Source organism: Pteronotus mesoamericanus, unplaced genomic scaffold, assembly GCF_021234165.1.
Source record: "Pteronotus mesoamericanus isolate MK-2021 breed Mesoamerican mustached bat unplaced genomic scaffold, CSHL_Meso_final contig_303, whole genome shotgun sequence".
NCBI classification, from domain to species: Eukaryota; Metazoa; Chordata; class Mammalia; order Chiroptera; family Mormoopidae; genus Pteronotus; species Pteronotus mesoamericanus.
Window position 1 is genome coordinate 173,838 of NW_026555130.1, and position 20,551 is coordinate 194,388.

Consider the following 20,551-nt stretch of genomic DNA (forward strand, 5'->3'; position numbering starts at 1 on the left):
CACTGATTATCAAGTCTATTGTTTTCTTGGGCCCTTCCCAGTTTGTTTTAGGCAGGATCACTTCCCTCTTCTCATGCCTATTCTTACACACCGATTTACCATAGAGGAGTATATGTTACAGTTATTGAGTCGTGTGGAAGTTCAGAATCACGGGGGTTTCAAGTGGATTATGTGTATTTCTTTCATTAACATCAGTTCTTGGCAATGTGCTGGTAACACTTTTTCCAGTGTGACTAGCTGTGAACGCATTAGCATCCACGTTAGACTGGGCCTTCTTGGAGGACAAAGATTAATTCCTCCTTGGCTAAAACTAGGGCTACTAAAAGTTAAATCAGCATGATCAAACTATTAACTATTGTACGTCTGAACTAAACTACCTGACTGATAGCTTAAACATTATGAATAGTTTAAAAAGAGACTACATGTATTAAGGCAGTTAAGTGTATGAAAAATATTCAAGATAAATCGTAATTTCTAGATAAGCATATCAGTGAAATTCAGGGTATTGCTATTTCAGTTACCTATATGAATTTCAGTATCAGAGAAACATTTAACCATGGGAATACGTAAACTGCTATACTTGACTAACTTAATGAAGTTCTTCTCACTGTAACCATAATGGCTGGAATCACCACAAGGACTTGTTCCCTCTCTTATATTTACAACATTAAGCACATTTACAAATGACACAGATTCTTTAGAGGAAGTAGGAATAGGACAAACAGCAAGAAAGAAATTTAGGCCCTGGCTGGTGTGGCTCAGTGGATTGAGCGCCAGCCTGCAAACCGAAGGGTTGCTGGTTCAATTCCCAGTCAGGGCACAGGCCTGGGTTGCAGGCCAGGTCCCCCCTTAAGGGGCTCATGAGAGGCAACCACACATCGATGTTTCTCTCCCTCTCTTTCTCCTTCCCTTCTCTCTAAAAATAAATTAAAAAAAAAAAAAAGAAAAAAAAAAGAAAGAAATTTAATCTTAAATTGATTTGTGTATGTACTGGTGACTAATATTGTATCTGTTGGTAACAATCAACATTAGCAATAATATAAAAACATTTTTAAAAATGCCTAAAAAGTCCTGAACAGAGTTCTGCCTCCAGTGACATTGTACTAATTCTCCTACAGATAACAACTATGGATTCGGAACAAAAGATTTAAAAAGCTGATCTGAAGGCACTGGAATGTGAATCACAGCAGCAGATACCAGACGACAATCAGTCCTGGGAAGGAGAGGACGGGCAGTGGTTCCCTGACTTTTTATGACTCTTTGTCTAAAGGTACATCTTGAGAGGCAACTAAACATTTGAATTAAAAACACGCAGTCTTTCTGGCTGCAAAATCAGAGAATAAAGCAGGGGCAAACAGTCCTGGCTGGTGTGGCTCAGTAGACTGAGTGCCAGCCTGCAAATAGAAAGGTCGCTTGCTCAATCCCCTGTCAGGGCACAGGCCTGGGTTGCAGGCCAGGTCCACAGTTGGGGGCTTGCAAGAGGCAACAGATCGATAGATCTCTTGCATTCGATGTTTCTCTCCCTCTCTTTCTCCCTTCCTTCACCTCTCTCTAAAAAAGGAAATAAAATCTTTTAAAAAAAGAAGTTGGGACAAACACATCAGCTAAAAAGTGAGAAGGAAAATCTCAGAAAGAAAAGGGTCAGAAAGAGAGAGCCTGAAATTCTCCATATAAATTCTACTCAAATCTGTGGCTGACTCATGAAATACACATTCAAAATAGCACTCAAACAGCCCATATAAGTCCAAAAAAATGAACAAAGATTTCAGCTGCAGTCCATTGCAAGGAAAACAGTTCAGAGTCTACATCCAGCTAATTTAACTGCCTGCTAAAACAATACAAAAAAAAAATCAATACTTTTTAAGGACTGTAATAGGATCTGGAGATGGTACAATGAATTATTAACAATATCTAGGATATAATCCAAGGTCACTCAATATGAAAGGAAAAAATATCATCCATATTCAAAGAGCAAATATTAAAATCAATAAAGAGAGACCCCAAGATGACTCAAATATCAGAACAAACAGTCAGAATTTTAAATCCATTATTATAACTAACATCAAGGCTGCAGGAAAAAAAATACATGCTCAAAACGAATGAACACAGGAAATTTTAGAGAAATAAAAACTACAAAAAAGTATTAAATGGAAGTTCTAGAACTAAAAACTACAGTATTGAAAATTAAAAACTCAGCCCTGACTGGTGTGGCTGAGTGGACTGGCCGTTGTTCTGAAAACCAAAAGCTGTCACAGGTTCGATTCCTGGTCAGGGCACATGCCTGGGTTGTGGGCCAGGTCCTCGGTTGGGGGCGTGAGAGAGGCCACTGATCAATGTTTCTCTCCCTCTCTCCATCCCTTCCCTGCTCTCTGAAAATAAATAAATAAAGCCCTGGCTGGTGTGGCTCAGTGGATTGAGTGCCGGCCTGCAAACCAAAGGGTCCCCGGTTTGATTCCCATTGGGGCACATGCCTGGGTTGTGGGCCAGGCCCCCAGTAGGGGGCGCATGAGAGGCAACCACTTTCTCCCTTTCTCCCTCCCTTCCCCTCTGTCTAAATAAATAAATAAATAAAATATTAAAAAAATTCATTAGCTAAGCTTAACAGATTTGATATGAGAGAAAAGTAGTGAATTTGAATACAGATTAACAGAAATTATAAAATCTGAAAAACAGAGGGAAAAAACCAGTTTTGTGACCTGTGGGACAAAACTGAAAGGTAAACATACATGGAACTGGAACCCCAGAATAAGTACAGAGAATGGGGCTGGGAAAGTTTTTTTAAAAAGAAATAATAGCTGAAAGTTTCCCAGCTTTGGTAAAAGATATAAATATACACATTCAAGAAATGTGGCAAACCCTGAGCAGAACAAGCATAAAAAAAAACCCCACAGTACAACATACCCAAACTGCTTACAACCAAATTTAAAGAGAAAATCTTAAAATCAGCCAGGAAAAACAAAACAAAAAAACCACATTGCATGCATCACACACGAAAACAACATGGAGGATTGCTGACTTCTCACAAGAAACAGAGGAGGTCAGAAAACACCGGAGTGACATCTGAAACTTATGAAAAGAAAAAAAACTCAACACACAATTTCTATATCCAGACGGTACCCACAAGAAAAAAAGCGGGGGTGGGGCGGGGGGGTGGAGAATACATGCAAAATTAAAACATTCTCAGAAAGATGAAAACTAAATGAATCGATCACAGTAAACATGCACTACAAGAAATGCTAAAGGCTGTTCTTTGGGCTGATATTAAGATGGAAACATGGATGGATATTCAAGAAGGAATGAAATAGTAAAATATGGGCAAATATAAATGACTATTTTTGTCTGATTTAGTTTAGTATACATTTAGCTATTTAAAGCAAAAATTATAACACTGTATTGTGGGAATTACAGCATACACAGATGTAACGCATGTAACAACCAGAGCAAAAAAGATGGGAGGTGGTAAATGGAATTATGTAGTTCCAAGGTCCTTACAGTTTACACTAAGGGCTACAGCATTAACTTTAAGAAGACTGAAAAGTTCAGGATTTATATTCTAGTCTTTATGTCAACCATACACACAAACAATAACAGTGCTAAGAACTGTAGCTAAAAGGAAACAACTATTAAGATGGAATTCTAAAAAACATTCAATTAACCCAAAAGAAGGCAGGAAAAGAGGAACAGAGAAACAAACAAAAAAAAATGTGCAACATACACAACATAGCAAAAAGCTTAACTCCAACCATTTTGATAAATGGATTAAATAGGAATAGAGTAAACACCCCATGTGAAAAGCAGAGATTCTCAATTCTCGGACTGGATAAGAAGGAAGACCAACTGTCTGCAGAAACGTAATTTCCAGCAATCCATATAACGAATAAAACAGCATGACCAAGAGAGGTAGGATGTTGGTTTAACACTCCAAAGTCAAAAAGTGTAATTCACCATAATAACAGAATAATGGAGAAAAACCCTGGAAACACTGCAGGTGCTCATCAAAAGGAGAATGGGTAAATATCGCATATTGCTGAAATACAACTTAGCAATGAAAAGGAAAAGGAAAAATTCACTGATAACTACAACAACATGGATGAGTCTCAAAAACATTATGTGGAGTGAAAGAAGGCTTTACACAGAGCGTACTCACTATATGATTCTATTTGTATATAAAGTCCCACAACAGGCAAAAACTAGTCTGTGGTTTTTTTTCTTTCTTTGTTTTATTTTAAAAAATATTTTATTTATTTTTAGAGACGGGAAGAGAGGGAGAGAAACATCAATGTGTGGGTACATTTCACACACCCCCTGCTGGAAACCTGGTCTGCAGGCCAGGCATGTTCCCTGACTGGGACTCAAACCGGCGACCCTTTGGTTCATAGGTTGGCACTCAATTCACTGAGCCACACCAGCCAGGGTTAGTCCGTGGTTTAAAAGAAGAGGGAGGATGGGAGCTGCCTCTAGTGAACAGGGTAGGGTGATAGAAGTTTGTGTTCTACATATTTACATAGTTTAAAAATTTGACCGTACATTTCACTGTATGTAAAATTTTAAAAACCACAAATATTAAAGTCTAGTCCATGATATGCAGGCAGGAGTGTTTGGGTTCAAATGTACTGATGCCTGCAAGTTACTCTGAAATGCACTTAAAAAAAAAGACTAATGAATAACTATATGTATAAACAAATAACAAAAAGTTCACTAATGTAGGATTTAGTGGGTGGATATATAGGTGTTCACTGCATAATTCTTTCAAGATTTCTGTAGTTGAAAACCCAAGAACAGATCTTTTCACATATCATTTCTTTCTACACTCCTTCAGATACACTCTGTGAACAAATCAGATTTCCCCAAATCTCAGGACCAGAGTAACCCCAGTGGTTTTCAGCTTTCCTTCCCTCTGCATCTTTACTGCATAAAAGGTTGCGTGGGACGATGCTCCAATCAACTGGGCCACACCTGCCAGAACTAGGCTGGGCATTTCTAATGTGGTCCACCTCCTTTTCTAGATAGAACACGTTTGTGCATTGGTATTCTCTTCCCAAACCAGCGTTATCATACAGGGTGTGGCAAAAGTAGGTGTACAGTTGTTTATATGGAAAATACAATAATTAATCAATTATAACACAAGAATAAACTCTGTGTTCTGCGTACTCACTACTGTAAACCTACTTTTGTTCCACTCTCTCTGTTACACTATAAGGTACCCAGTTGGTAGGGAAGAAAGACAAAGTCTCCTAATCTATGATATGCCATGAGGAAAAAGCCAGTGTTTTTGAAAAAGAAAAATTGGGAAAACCTTGTACAAAGCAGTGCATACCTCCCGTTCTGCCTGATAAAGCTTGACAGTGATGTTCCTTTGGAAGCCTGCATCGCTGGCTTCATAAAACACCCCGAGGCTGGTGATAACGATCGGGTAGAGAACGCGAAAGCTCACGCTGACGACTCGGTCCTCAGAGAGCCCCGCTGACGTGTCCTCAGAAAAACTGAACGCCTCGATCTCCTGATTCAAAACTGGAGAAATAATAAATGAGAAAGGAGTTTTATATAATCAAATAATATAATGAAGTCGACTTGATAGCAAAATCTAGATTATTTGTTATATAATTCTTTCACAAATGGCAATAATTTTTTAAAATGCTTCAGAAATATGGCTGCTTTTAGGAAAAACCCAAACTTATTCTGAAATTTAAGAACAAAGGTTTTAGCCACATCTAAATAAAATATTTAATTTATTTAATTTCAGAGCTATTTTAATAGATTTTTGCGGACACATGTGTACATATGTACATGTAAACACCACAGGGAAATACTAAATTCAAAGGCACCTACTAGGAAAAGTTGGATAATAGAAATGTTAAAAACAATACTGATTACAGTCATAAATAATGAATAAATTGTCTTACTCTGCAAAGTCCAAAAAGCCTACTTCCTGGGTAATTTAAAATATTTGTGATGTCAGGCAATTATTACAGACAAGAAAGTAACTGAAATAAGGCCAAATAACACTGAAAACCTCTTGCCATACAATACTGAGAAAACAAGCACATCAAACACAGTGTGCATTATTTACAAATGTTGTCAGCCAATATATTGAGTATTAATAAGGACTGCATTTTCTTATTTTTATGTAGATAAAAATTGTTTTCTTCCCACCCCCAGTGGATCATGTGGATGTCTACTCAGAATTCCTGGAATGTTATTTTACACTTAGTAGATGCTCCTTGGCAGACTGAGTGGGACTGACGGCTCCTACCCAGCTACATACACGAGCAGGAGGGAAAAAGGGAAGATACAGGATTTGTCCAGGGCTGGGCAGGCACTGGCCAGAGTCTAGACTCCAAATATACTGAATGACAATGAAAGTTTTTCTCTATAATATAGCTGGTGAATAAAAGATATCCCAAGTAGAAGCACATCTATTATAGGCAATAGTTTAAGTACATTATAACATATACAGATACTTTCTATCGAAAACACTGTATCTTTAAATTCAAGCTACCTGGACACAGGAAACCTTGCTGCTTTGACAATATTATTAATCAGAACTTCTATACATTCAGAGTATCATGATTACTGTTCATAATGACCTTGAGGTGTTGAAATAAAGCTAAATGCCATCTGAATCATCAAAATGATGTTAGGTATTACATATATGGAAATTTTCCATTAATGGAAATCTCCACTCCTTTCCTATTAGAAAATAATAGCACTTTAATAAAAGTGGTTAATTTAAAGGTGAGATTTTCTAAAATTTGGTTGGGTTTTGGATTTCAAATATAATTTGTTTTAGGCTACTACTACATCATCAGTAATACATTTTGTTAGATTCATGATCCTTCTGGGACTCCAGTAAAACTTAAAGGATATTCTCCTCAGAAAAACACAATTATACACAAAATTTTGCTACGAAGTTACCTAAATTCAGACACCCTTCATAAGAAGCCTCTGTTGTACAATACAGATCTGAAAATACAGTCAAATTTATTTAACAAGCTGAATTAAGCCAAACTTTATAAAAAGGTAGGTTCTTTATAATAACAATATTTAAGCACCTAACATCTAGGAACTATTCCTGCCAAAAGCAGGTTTATAGTTGTCGGTATGGAAAATAATGTGGGAACAATTTTTTTTTTTTTTACCTGATTTTAGAGAGCGAGTGTGAGGGAAAGGAAGGAAGAAACAGAGAGGGAGAGAGAGAAAGAGAAACATTGATTTGTTGCTCCACTTATTCATGCATTCTCTGGTTGATTCTTGTATGTGCCTTGACCGGGATCAAACCTGCAACCTTGGTGTATTGGGAAAACGCCCTGAGCTACCCGGCCAGGACAACAATAAATAACAGATAATACAAGAACAGACTCCATGTTTCATGCACTCACTACTGTAAACCTACTTTTGCCCCACTTTGTCTTTTATGTGCATTAAACTTATTTCATCCTTGAGTCAATCCCTGAGGTTAAGTACTTTTATCCTCAGTTGATAGATGATAAAACTGAGGCACAGGGGAGTAAGAACTGATCAAAGGTCACAGAGCTGGAAAATGGCAGAGCCTTGATCTAAAGCCATGACGCCTGACTCCATACCCCACGCCACTATGCTAGCACTGTTAGAAAAGGGAGGTGTATATATATTTAACACATAGGTCTCACAAATCTTAAAATACCAGAAGTCATAATTAGCACATAGAAGACTCTGAAAAGTTTCGTCTCACTTAGAAATGTTAGGGTAGCAGCTAGGAATGAGTGGTCAGGGGGAAATAAAGGTAGGGCCCTCACCACTGCACTCTAACAAAGAACCTAACAGAGGAGGCTATTATGAGTCGTCCTGAGCCTGGTTCGATAAGGTTGCCAGGCACTGCGAACAGCAAGATAATGTGTGTGGAGGCGGGCAGCCCTTGAAAGGCTGTGTGTATCATCTCCGCTAGCCGGGAAAACCTTGAGACTGTGTGTTTATCCCAAGGCCTGGAAGAGGGAACACGCGGGTTCTACAGTGCCCAAAGAAAATCCCGTGAAACAACTTTAGTTAACTGCCTGCCTCCCACCACCTATGTGAAATGAACAAATAGAGTCTGGAGCAGGATAAGGATTTGGGCTAAGAGACCCCACCCATATCTCCGTCTGGGGAGCCACATCTCCCTGGGAAAGCTGGCACCACCTTTACCCGTCAATCGAAATGTAACTATTTCACCCCCATCCCCTGACTATGTAAGTCCTCAGAACAAAGGATTCTCTTTCAGCTCTTTTGCCACATTGGGGAGGGGGGGGCGAGGGGGGGGGCGGCCACCACTTGGCCTCTGCCCACTCCCTTTTTGGCCACCTGGCTTTAGCTTTCCCACTAGAACTTAGCCCCAATAAACTTCGCTTACACGCTAGGCTTGCTGATCTGTGATTCTTTACTGTGTTGGCAAGAAGAACCCAATTTCTGGGAGTTTCTCCCATGACAGAACCACACCTGAACATAACAGGAAATGCTAAACTAGGAGAGGAGGTTACAGAGTTACCAACTTCCTAAAAATCAGTTCCCTGGTAACACAAAGAACCCCATTAGGACCACCTTTCTTCATCCCCATCAGAACTCACACAAGTTTTTAACTGTAAGAAATAAAAAAGTACTAGTTGTGTTTTTAATTTTTTACTTTGTTTCTTTTGTAGAAGCATAAGCAATAATTACAAAAGAAAGTGAATTCACAACATTTGTATCAAGGCTATTATAAATCAACAGGATGGTGGAATCAGCAGTTTTCCAAAAGTTCAAAATTCAGTACATGAGGATTTATCTCTGCATGAGGAACTTCCAGATGTGCTCAAATCACTTTGAAAAATTAATGCTCCTGGACCCTGAAATTACATGTACCCATAAAGAATCTTCACAGATACCCAGAGTGATCAGTCAAGCTGTTAAAAGGAGGAAAAATAAATTTTAAGGAAAGCTCCATTTTCATCTACTAAAAACAGACACCATATTACTCAGTTCAGCAACTTTTCCTCAACCTCAAACCTGCATAAGGCGGTCCCAGGGCGGAGCAGAGGAGACTCACCTGGGTTCGTGATGTTGAGCAGTCTGCAGGAATAAGGGTCTTCGCGGTCCGCCACAGGCACGTCACAGCCACGAGCACCTATTATGAACTTCACGAGCACACTGGGAGAGGAGTGGCGTTAACAGGGGTTACTGATCTCCACCTGGCATACTCACATTTCCTCATACCCATTTCAGAGCTTTTCCTTTGAGACACAGTATTAGAATTAATTCTAACTTCACTCTTCTAGTCTGGCAAAAAGAGGGAACAAGCAAATTCACAGCTGCTAACTACCAAGTGACCTACATGGGAGCCCTCCGCTGCAGTCCTGCATATATGCTATATAGTAAAGCAAGTATGAACACGTTTGGCCCGGCTACCAGCAAAAGCTCACACCAATAAAAAGCAAACAGTAGTCAACTTCCCATGCCCACAGCCAAAAACCCACCTCTATCTGCAGTCTTCTCTACTTGTGTCCTACTTCATAAGGTGTTCCTTTTGCTCAAGACTAGTCTTTCTCCCCAAGAGGCTGTCCTCTCCTCTCCTGGACCTCACCTCACTGGTTCCCTGGAACCCGTGGCTCCTTCCCTGCACATTATAAAAATGGTGAAGTCTTGACATCAATTTCTATTTACCTACTGTCCTTCCTTGTCCACATGTGTTCCTTTACAGTGAAATTCTACAAAGGAATTAACTAAAATTGCAGCCTCTAGTTTCTCATTTCCTACTCATTTTATAAAACAGAAATTTTAGCTTCAATATCCACGACTTTCTCTGAGATGTCTACCACCAATGTAGCCACTGACCTGCTACTAACCCAGCAGGCCCTGGCTCAGTCTCCTTACGGGGCTTTCTTCCCTTCATTACGAGGCCTGTTCAGTTGGCACCATTGGCTCTTCTTTCCCAGCTGATCCATTAGGAATGGACAGGAGCCCAGGGCTTTGCCTTGTAATCTCTTTTCACTTGTTCTCCTTGGACAGTATTTATCCCGAAGGCTTCAACTAGCCTGGGGATGCTTTCTGAATTAGCACCTCTCATTTGGGCCCATCTTCTAAGGAAAAGTTCCATCAGTTCATTGGACACCTTCACCTAGATGGCCCACAGAATGCTGTGTGTTGGAGCCTGGTCCTACTGGCTTGTAAGAGAAAGCTGCTGAATTTTCAGGAATTCTGTGAGCTGGTTGGTTATTTATTTATTTGTTTGTTTGTTTAGTGAGTTGGTTATTAAGCACAACCTTTATTAAAAATTAAATCCCATAAACTTACAAATATATTATTAAAAAAGGAAATGAATACTCAAATTAATGTCTTATTAGTTATTTCACTATTTATCTCTGCTTTTGAGGTTATTTATATCCATCCGATCTATATGGTGGAAATATAATGGCATGCTACTGACTATTTTCCCAAACTCTGTTTGGAGATATCGCATTAGATGCGTGATACCGGCCGTGGTAGGAACACTCACACCAGGGACACTGGCAGACACTACCAAGAAGGATTTGATGTATCGTTTTGTTGGTTGTCTAGTCTTAAAGTGGTAGAGAAAATGTTAATAATACAGATTAAACTTAAAATGCGATGCAAGTGTTGCCATTCCATTGTGAATAGTACAAAAAATTGAGGAAATACTCTTTGCTGATTCGGCAAAGAAGTCACTCACTTTACTGACTACAAATAAAGTTGTCACTTTAGGCTTACATTTTTAACTGAAAGGAAACATTTACGTCAGAACTACACTCTTGTCAACAGCAACCAGATGTTGGTTACAGATACAAAAGTCTAGTAAGCAGTGACAGTATTCTATGAGAACAATTAGCTACATGGACTTTACAATAAAGAGCACTGTACACATATTCTGTCAATTATGAGCTGCACATCCTTTATATCAACAAAGCTTATAATAAGCAGCACATACATACAAACATACTTCTCTTCAGAGGGCCAGGTGGTAAATGTCTACCAGCACACCACTGTCTGCAGGTACCTCACACTCCACGGGTCCATAACTGAGATTCTTCCCATGAACCCGCCCCTCTCATCTAGCATTTTTTGCCCTGATTGGTGACTTCACTACTCTCCAAGTTAGAAAGCCAACCATCAGCCCAGACTCCTCCTCCTCTTTCCACACCCAGTGACCCTATTTTCTCATAAGGTCACCACTCAGTTCAGCAGCTTAGCAGTTCATGACCTAATCACAGCCCACCTCTCCGTTACACCCCTTCCTCCGTCTCCCTCTCTGTCTCTGTGTCTCCGCCCCTCTCCTGCCCCTAGCGCTCTACCACACACTCATGCACAGATACCCTCACCCCTTCCCCATAATGCCCGGGCTCCAATTACACAGAACTGTTTGGAGTTTCCCAAAGTCTCCCAACTATTTTATACTTACTTATATCACAACACATATAACATTTAATGACACTTTTAAATCTATTTCCTTCTAAACAAGCCCCCATAAAGGCTCAGGCTATATTGCATCAATCTTTGTATTCTACCACACATTGTATACTACCTTATACAGAGGACACTATTAAATACTTGTGAAATTGACAACTTATGGTTTTATTATAAAGGGTTTCAATTAAATAAGGTCCTTGAAATATATGCAGAGTCTGACTTCCTCAGTGAAATCCAAGATGTGAAAGTAAACCATAACCACAGAAATGCAAACGCTTTTTACTAAAGGCCAATGAAGGTAGAACACCTTTCATGAACAAATAGCATTTAGAAATGAATAAATTTGCTAATTAAATTATTGCAGGTATTTACCAGATTTGTTTTCTTAAGCCATCTTAAACACTCTTACGGGATCCACAAAATTATTCTACCCTGGGAAGTTGTTTTTGGCTAATATCTATTTTTATACAGATATCTCATCATGTTAATTAACAAATGACTGAACTTACTAAATTTAAAGCAAGAATGCTCTGATGGCAAATAAATTACTAGTGGGCATCTGAAGGTTAACTGTACTCCTCACATTTAGTTCCGGGTCATTCCCTCGGTATTTGCTGAATGCCTTACTCTGTGCCAAGTTAGGTTCTAAGTGCTGGGAATGTATCAATGAAAAAAGCTGAAGCCCCTGTGCTCACATAAGTTATATTCTAGTAGAGAAACATTTATAAATATGCAACTAAATATAATACATATGCTTGTTGGTGATGAGTATTGAATATTATGAAGAAAAATAAAGCCAAGTAAGAGAAGCTAGAGATGGACTAGGGACAGGGTGCTATTTACTATGGGGCTGTCTGGTAAGAGGACATCTGAGCAGAGACCCGAAGAAAGCGAGCCCTGAGCCTATCCAGGGGAAGAGTGGTATCGGCAGGGGGCCTAGCAAATGCAAAGGCCTTGAGGCAGGAAAACAGGCGGTGTGCTGAAGCACAGCCACGTGGCCAGTGCTGGGGAAGGAGACGCAGATAAGATCGAAGACCACAATAAAGACTTGATATCTCACTTTGAACAAGAAAAGAACTGAATGGAGGGGTAAAAGCAGAAAAGTGACATGACATTTTAAAAGGATCATTCTGGCTGCTGTATGAAAAATAAATATAGGGGAGCAAAGGTAGAAGAAGAAAATTCAGATAAGGAGGCCCCTGCAGTAGTCCAGGGGACAGTTAATGAGCATACAGGCCAGGGTGGTGGTTCTGACTGTGGTAGTACATGATCTGAAGGAAGCACCACGATTGCTGATGGACTGGAGGTGGCATATGAGAGAAAGAATCAAGATAACATCATACTGTGAATTTTTTAAACTTCCCATTTTCCTGGTGCCTCCACACCCTCACAGTCTGTTCGCATCCCACCCAGGTGGCCAGGGTGGTCAGGCTGGTCGCTGCCACAGGTTCCCCTTCTTGCCCTCCCCTGACTGTGACAGTGACATTCAAACACAACAATAAGATCCCCTTGTACCTTCTGCTTGTACAGCTGACCCTTGAACAATGCAGGGTTAGGCAGCGATCCCAGTACAGTTGAAAATCTGTATATAACTTTTGACTCCCTTCACACTTAACTAATAGCCTCCTGTTGACGGGAGGTCTCACCAACAACATAAACAGTTGATGAACACATATTTTGTATGTTATATGTATTATAAACAGCATTCTTACAATAAAGGCAACTAGAGAAAAGAAAATGTTCTTAAGAAAATCATAAGGAAAACACATTGGCAGTAGTCATTGAAAAAATTCACGTATGAGTGGAACTGCGCAGTTCAGATCCCTGTTGTTCAAGGGTCAACTGCACACTCCACCACAAACCCCAATAAAGGCCCTTTCCCACAGGTCCTCGCTTGCTCTCAACTCCCCACGTGTTGGGCTGAGCCTAGTCCCTGGATGCTTTTCTCCTGTGGCCCCCTGCACGCCGCGCTGTGCCTCCCTTTCTAGGACCTGAGTATATAACAAGTCCGTCAATTCCATAAGCCTCTCCCAATGTAATTTCTGTGGACATGTTGGACTGATCCTTCAAGACCCCACAAGGGGGACTTACTTCCCCATTTACCACACAAACAGCAAGGTTTTTGGTCTGAGCAACTGGCAAAGTGGGACCATTATTTTCTGAGACGGAAAAGACTAAACAAGGAAGAGCAGGTTTTAGAGGTGGTTCTGATAGTGGTGGTGATTCTGAGGCCTTTCATTTGCTGGATAATAGGTTCTATTATCATTGCGATCATGAACTGAAGAAATCTGTCTTGAAAAGGAATGAAAGCTGCTATCAATAAGATAAGAAATCTATAAATGTTCACTGCTGGTGTCAAGAAAATTCACAACTGCAATTCGCTTGTATAGCTACTTGGTCTCAAGTGTGACGATTTAATGCAATCACACGAGGGCCCTCCTCTGCTGATCCCTTCAGTGTCTTCACAGAACCAGAAGTGCCGCCTTCCATGCTTCTCTCCCCATCACATCCTCAGAGGCTGGTCTCACTGCGAATCAAAGGCCTTGGGCTCCTAACCAGTCACCAAGCCATCTGATGTCCACCTAAGAGATGCTACCAAAGCTCTGCCCTGGAAGAGTGGTCGGGAAGAAGAGTGTGGTGGATTACACACACTGTGGATCACACAACTAAAAAGTACTGCAGAACTGCAAAAATTAAGTGTCTTGCTGTGAAGTTAGTGAAAAGCATATTTGGACACAAATGTGTCTAGGCAGAGAACTACTCTGAAATAGAATCGTTTAAGAATTGCTATTCTAAACCAAAGCAAAACAAAACACCCCAAAACTAGGGATCTATAAATAGTAGGTATGTTAACCAATAACTATCTTCTCCCCGAACTATCTTTTGGCTTAAAACTGATTATATTTACTTTGGGATTCTACTATGTGGAGGAAAAGCAAAACAAAATAGCCATTTCTCCCAGAAGAAGAGACTACATGTTTGAGTTAACATTTGACTATCCAGGAAAAGGTTTTACAGAACTAACTCACTACTTTTTATTTTTTTACAGAACTCTTATTCAGTAAATCAGGTAAGGTGCTGATTCAGAAAACCTACCGTTGACTTAGTGTGGGATGTTGTATTAAATGTTTCAGCCAGGTGCTTCTTATCACATTTCGAAGTTCATGGTTATTGCGGGCTGACAACACACCAACTACCACATCGTAGTGACTAGATTTCCATCGAGGAAATAGGGCCAATTGATCTAGAAATAAGGAACAATAAATTAGAAATGTCATTTCTTAATTACTAAGTCCAATATATAACATAAAAACACTTATTACAAAATAAAATATGTTTATGTTTGTAGAAAATATAAATACAAAAAGAAATAACATTTTGGTGTCTTTCACACATAGGTATGTACTCATGCTCACATAAGTATGTAAATTCTTCAAAACAAACACGACATTTACAACAAGAATCAGTTTGGAAAGGTATTGTGGCATAAACTATAGAATACTGGGCAGTTAAAGTCAACCAGGCCATACAGAATCTTGGTTCTTTAAAATGACATATAACAGTTATTTAACATCTTGAACTCTGGTTTCCTTAACTATGAATGGGCATAATAATACTCATGGAGTTGTATATTAAATGAGATAATGTGTGTAAAAGTCCTGGTGTGGTACCAGGCAAACAGCAGGCAATCAAGGGCAACTAACAACAAAAATGTCCTTTCAAAGATGAAGTCCTGCCTTCATACTAGTTATGAGATTTGGAAGATGAAGCTGAAAGACTCTCATGCTGTAAAGTAGCAGAACCCTTATTAATGTCAATAAATTCTATAGCCAGCAAACCTTTTATCGCTTACTAAATATTCTAAAGAATAAAGGAGGGGAAGTAAAATTTCTAGTAAAAAAAAAAAATCAAGTGACAAGTGAATGGCTCATTTTTTACTGTCATAGGTCTAATGGGCAGGATTATATTTTTAAAATGTGTCCTTAGAAGACAGAAGGAAAAGATACTTTGTCCCTGTTTTTTTTGTTTGTTTGTTTTTGTCACTAGTTTCAAAGCTTGAGAACTACAAGCTTATAATAGCTCTGATGAGGGATCTATTTCATTTCTTTCTCCAGTGGTGGTAACTGAGCCAAAATGTTTCCAAAAATAAATTACTGAAGGCCAGAGATCTATACTACATTAAATGCAATGTTTTCATATGTCGTACGGTCTAGGTATTCAGTCAAAGACAACAAAAACACGTCATTTTTCCCAAAGGACTAATTAAAATAATAAAAAGAAAATCTGGGGATAGATTTTTCTAATAGGATAATTTAAGGGCATTACATTGTAACAATTATAGGAATACAGGAATTTTTGTGTGTAAATACCTTATTTTCCACAATAGGTATGTTTCTTAAAAGGTACTTTAAAAGGTAGGTTGAGATAACAGGTGGATTAGGGATACTTGTTATCTCAACCTACCATGAATCTTGCACTAAAACAAACTGTTCTACAAATTCTTCTATAAAGGCACAATTTATTTTTAAGGTAAATTGAAATTTTCATGAGTTAAGCTCACTTATTAACAGGCCATATTTACTGAACACCTACTAGGTACTAAGTACCATGTATAGAGTATGATTTTAGTGCTTTGCATGCAGAGTATCATTTAAGGCTCACAATCCTATGAGGCAGGTAGTTTAGGCTTCTTGCTAAACATGTGATGAAACAGACACAGAATTCAGTAACTTCCCCTTAGTCAAACAGCTAGGAAACAACTAGGCTAAGATTTAATCCCAGCAATCTAACTGCATTCTTTATCGCTATTCTATTCCATAGATAGAAAGCTTAATATAGCTCATCTAAGTCTAAATTCTGACCTTTTACCCATAACACCAGTTCAAGTGGTGAATTAGTGGTAAGTGAATCACTGAAAATGCTGGTTAGAACTTTAATATTTTAAAATTAATGGCCCAGGAACATTTTTTTCTCAGATATAATTATACAATGAAAGTTGTATCTACTGCTGGAACTAACTTTAAATGAGGGTGAATTTGAGGATAATTTAAATGCTTATGTAATATTTGTAATGCTATCCCACTCCACTCTCCACTTTTTCACAGAGAACTATTAATAGTAAATGCATTTTTGTGACAGGAGTGAGGCAAATGTAGTAACCAGACATATTTGACACTGATTCCATAGTCAACATGCCGCATAGATAGTATCAGTAAGAAGTTATTTAGATTCCTTGTGCCTCAGTTTCCTAACCAGAGAAAATGGATACCAAAAAAATGACTTCAGATACTGTATTTCATCTACTTCAAAATGCCTTCTTAAAAGATTAAGAAGAACAAAAGACCTATTTAACCTAAATGCCTCATTTATCTGACATCAGAAAACAAGGTTGCTGCCCACAGTGAAATTCCAAAATAATTGAAACATCCTTTTAAATGCCAAACATCATTACCTTGTTTTGATGGATAATCAAAATAAATCTTTCAAAAATGGATTACACAGAACATAATTTAACCCTTTCTTGATGACAAAATCTTCATGAACAATTTCTCAAATTTATCTCTTCCTCGTCATTCATTCTGGCCTCTGCTTCTCCCTGACTTCTCATATGACTCCGTATCACACAAGAGTTCTCTAAAAATAAATCAGTAACTAACTAAACATGGAGAGAACCATGTGGCATGAGAAAATCCCATGGATTATGGCTGTAAACCACCTTCTGATCTTACTCCACTTCTCTCTGCCCATCAATCTTCGCTGCTTCTAAACCATGTCTAAGCTGCTTTTGTTGAACTGTTTTACTTTACATTCTTTTCTCACAGAAGAGATATACATGGTAGATTTTTGGCCTTTTAGAGAAGTTCCACTTCCAGATACATTGAAAAAAATAGGTTTCTGAAGACTCAGCCAAAAAACTGTTAGAGTTAATAAACGAATTCAGTAAAGTTGTAGGACACAATCATTTTGAGTACTGGCAAAAATCAGTTCTATTTCTATACATTAACAAACTAACAGAAAGAACTAATTCACCACTTGAATTACTGTTATGGGTAAAAGATCAGAATTTAGACTCAGAATTTACAAATATTATATCAACAAAAAGAATATACCTAGGAATAACCAAGGAGGCTAAAGACCTGTACAATGAAAACTGTAAGATATTGATGAAAGAAATTGAAGATAACACAAATGGAAAAATATACTGTGCTCGTGGGTTGCAGGAAATATTGTTAAAATGTCCATACTACCCAAAGTAATCTACAAATTCAACACAATTTCTATCAAAATTCCAATGGCAATTTTTACAGAAATATAACCAACAATCCTAAAATTTGTAACCACAAAAGACCCTGGATAGCCAAAGCAAGCCTGAGAAGGAAAATAAAGGCTGGAGGCATCATACTCCCTGATTTCGAACTATATTACAAAGCTACAGTAGTCAAAACTGGTGTTGGCACAACAACAGGCAGATAAATGGAACAGAATAGAGTCCAGGGAGAAACTCATATATATATGATCAATTAATTTATGACGAAGGAACCAAGAGCATACAATAGGGAAAAAAGTCTCTTCAATAAATCATGTTGGAAAAAATGGATAGATACATGTAAAAGAATCAAACTGAAACACTGTCTTACACCATACACAAAAATCAATTCAGAATAAAGATATGAACATAACACCTGAAACTATAAAACTTCTAGAAGAAAACATAGGCAGTAGGGTCCAACATTGGTCTTGCTGGTGATTTTTTGTACCTGAAACCAAACACCAAAGCAAGAAAGGCAAAAATAAACAAGTAGGACTACATCAAACCAAAAAGCTTCTGCACAGTAAACCATCAACAAATTAAAAAGGTGACCTATTAAATGGGAGAAAATATTTATAAATCGCATATCTCGTAAGAGTTAATATCTAAAATTTATAGAAACTCACATAACTCAAGAGCAAAAAACCAAACAATCCAGTTTAAAAAATGGGCAGAGGGTGCACTATCCCTCTCAGGTGTGCATCTTTACTTTTTTAAACTCTATGGGTCCCCACGCGATTTGCAACCAAGGGGAGCAGCAGACAGTACCAGCCTGATTGAGGCCAACCCTCTGAACCTGTCTCTATGACCCCTACTGACGGCAGTCCTGCCTTGGCTCACTTTTTTTTCTTCTACAGTTTTATTACATTTTATTAGCTCAACAAGAATGGGTTCATGTTGCCTGAGATTGAGAAACCAATATACCTTTGAATAATACAGCTAACTGTCCTTTTAATCTTTTTTTCCTCTTACTGAATTTATTGAGGCAATACTGGCTAACAAATACATACATGTTTCAGGGTGTACAATTCCACAACACATCATCTGTACACTGTGCTGTGTGTTCACCAACTCAAGCCAGGTCTCCTTCCATCGCCATTTATCTCCCTTCTATTTTCCTCCATCTCCCTTTTGCCCTCACTCCTCCCAGCAATGACCAACCACACAGACTTCTTGTCTGTGTCCATGAGTTTTTTCTCTTTTTGGCTCAATGCACCTTCCCACATACCTGCTCCCTGCTGCCCCCAACATAGCTGTCAGCCTACTAAGAGTCTGTCTCTATTTTGCTTGTTGGTTCACTTTGTTCATTAATTCTACATATAAGTGAAGTCACATGGTACTTGTCTTACTCTGACTGGCTTATTTCACTTAGCATAATGTTCTGCAGGTCCATTCAGGCTGTTGCAAAAGGTAAGATTCCCTGCTTTTTTTTTATGGCTGAGTAGAATTTCATAGTGTAAATATACATCAGCTTTTTATCTACTTATCTACCAATGGATTCTTGGGTTACTTCCAGATCTTGGCTAAGATAAATAACACTACAATAAACATAGGGGTGCTACATTCTTTCAAATTAGTGTTTTGGGTTTCTTTGGATAAATTCCCAGAGGTGGAATCACTGGGTCATAAGGTAGTTTCATTTTTAATTTTTTTGAGGAAACTCCATACTGTTTGTAACAACAACAACAACAACAACAAAACCCAAGAATATACAATGGGAAAAGTCCCTTCAATAAATCATGTTGGGAAAAGTTGGTGAGTGCACCAGTCTGCATTCTTACCAGCAGTGCATGAAGGTTCCCTTTTCTCCACATCCTTGCCAACACTTTTTTGTTGATTTATTGATGACAGTCATTCTGACAGGTATCAGATGGTATCTCCTTGTGGTTTTAATCTGCACTTCTCTATTGATTAGTGACGCTGAGTATCTTTTCATACGTCTATTGGCCATCTGTATGTCTTCTCTGGACAAGTGTCTATTCAGGTCCTTTGTCCATGTTTTAACTGGATTGTTTGTTTTGGTGTTGAGTTTTATAAGCTCTTTATAATTTTAGACATTAATCCCATATGAGATATACATTGGCAAATATGTTCTCTCATTTGGTGGGCTGTTACTTCATTTTGTTGATGGTCTCCTCTGCTGTGCAAAACCTTTTCAGTTTGATGTAGTCCCATTTGTTTATTTTTTTTCTTTTGTTTGACTTGCTCAAGATATATCAGAAAAAATAATGCTACAAGAAATGTCTGAGATCTTATTGTTTATATTTTCTTCTAGGATTTTTATGGTTTCAAGTGTAACATTTAAGTCTTTGATTCATTTTGAGTTTATTCTTGTGTATGGTGTAAGAAGGTGGTCTAGTTTCATTTTTTTCCATATCTACCCAATTTTCACACTATTTATTCAACAGACTACTTGACCCCATTGTCTGTTTTTGCCTCCTTTGTTAACATTGACTTTAAAAGTGCAGGTTTATTTTTAGGCAATATTAATTCACTACAAAAGGAGTGGGTTTACTTCTAGGCTTTCTGTTCTATTCCACTGATCTATGTCTGCTTTTATGCCAGTACCATGCTGTTTTGAAGATTTTGTTCTTCTTTCTCAAGTTTGCTGTGGCTATTTGGGGTGTTTTGTGGTTTCAAATACATTTTTGGGATATTTGTTCTAGTTGTGAACTCTACCATTGGTATCTTGATAGGAACTGTGTTGAATCTATAGATTGCTTTGGGTAGTATAGACATTTTAATGATGTTAATTCTTCCTATCCATGAACATGGTACATGCTTCCACTTATTTGTATCTTCTTCAATTTCTTTCTTCAGCATCTTACA

General features: G+C 38.3%; 1 protein-coding gene across 2 annotated transcripts in view; it reads right to left on the minus strand.

Annotated features, from left to right (window-relative positions):
- Nucleotides 1–20,551, minus strand: part of B3GALNT2 (beta-1,3-N-acetylgalactosaminyltransferase 2) — a 58,375-nt gene that overhangs the window by 25,664 nt on the left and 12,160 nt on the right. For both annotated transcript variants that reach the window (XM_054575498.1, XM_054575497.1), the window contains exons 2-4: nt 14,509–14,656; nt 9,038–9,138; nt 5,318–5,511 (exon numbers count right to left, since the gene is read on the minus strand). In XM_054575498.1, the coding sequence (XP_054431473.1) occupies nt 5,318–5,511; nt 9,038–9,138; nt 14,509–14,656 (443 nt within the window). The remainder of the gene's footprint in view (nt 1–5,317; nt 5,512–9,037; nt 9,139–14,508; nt 14,657–20,551) is intronic.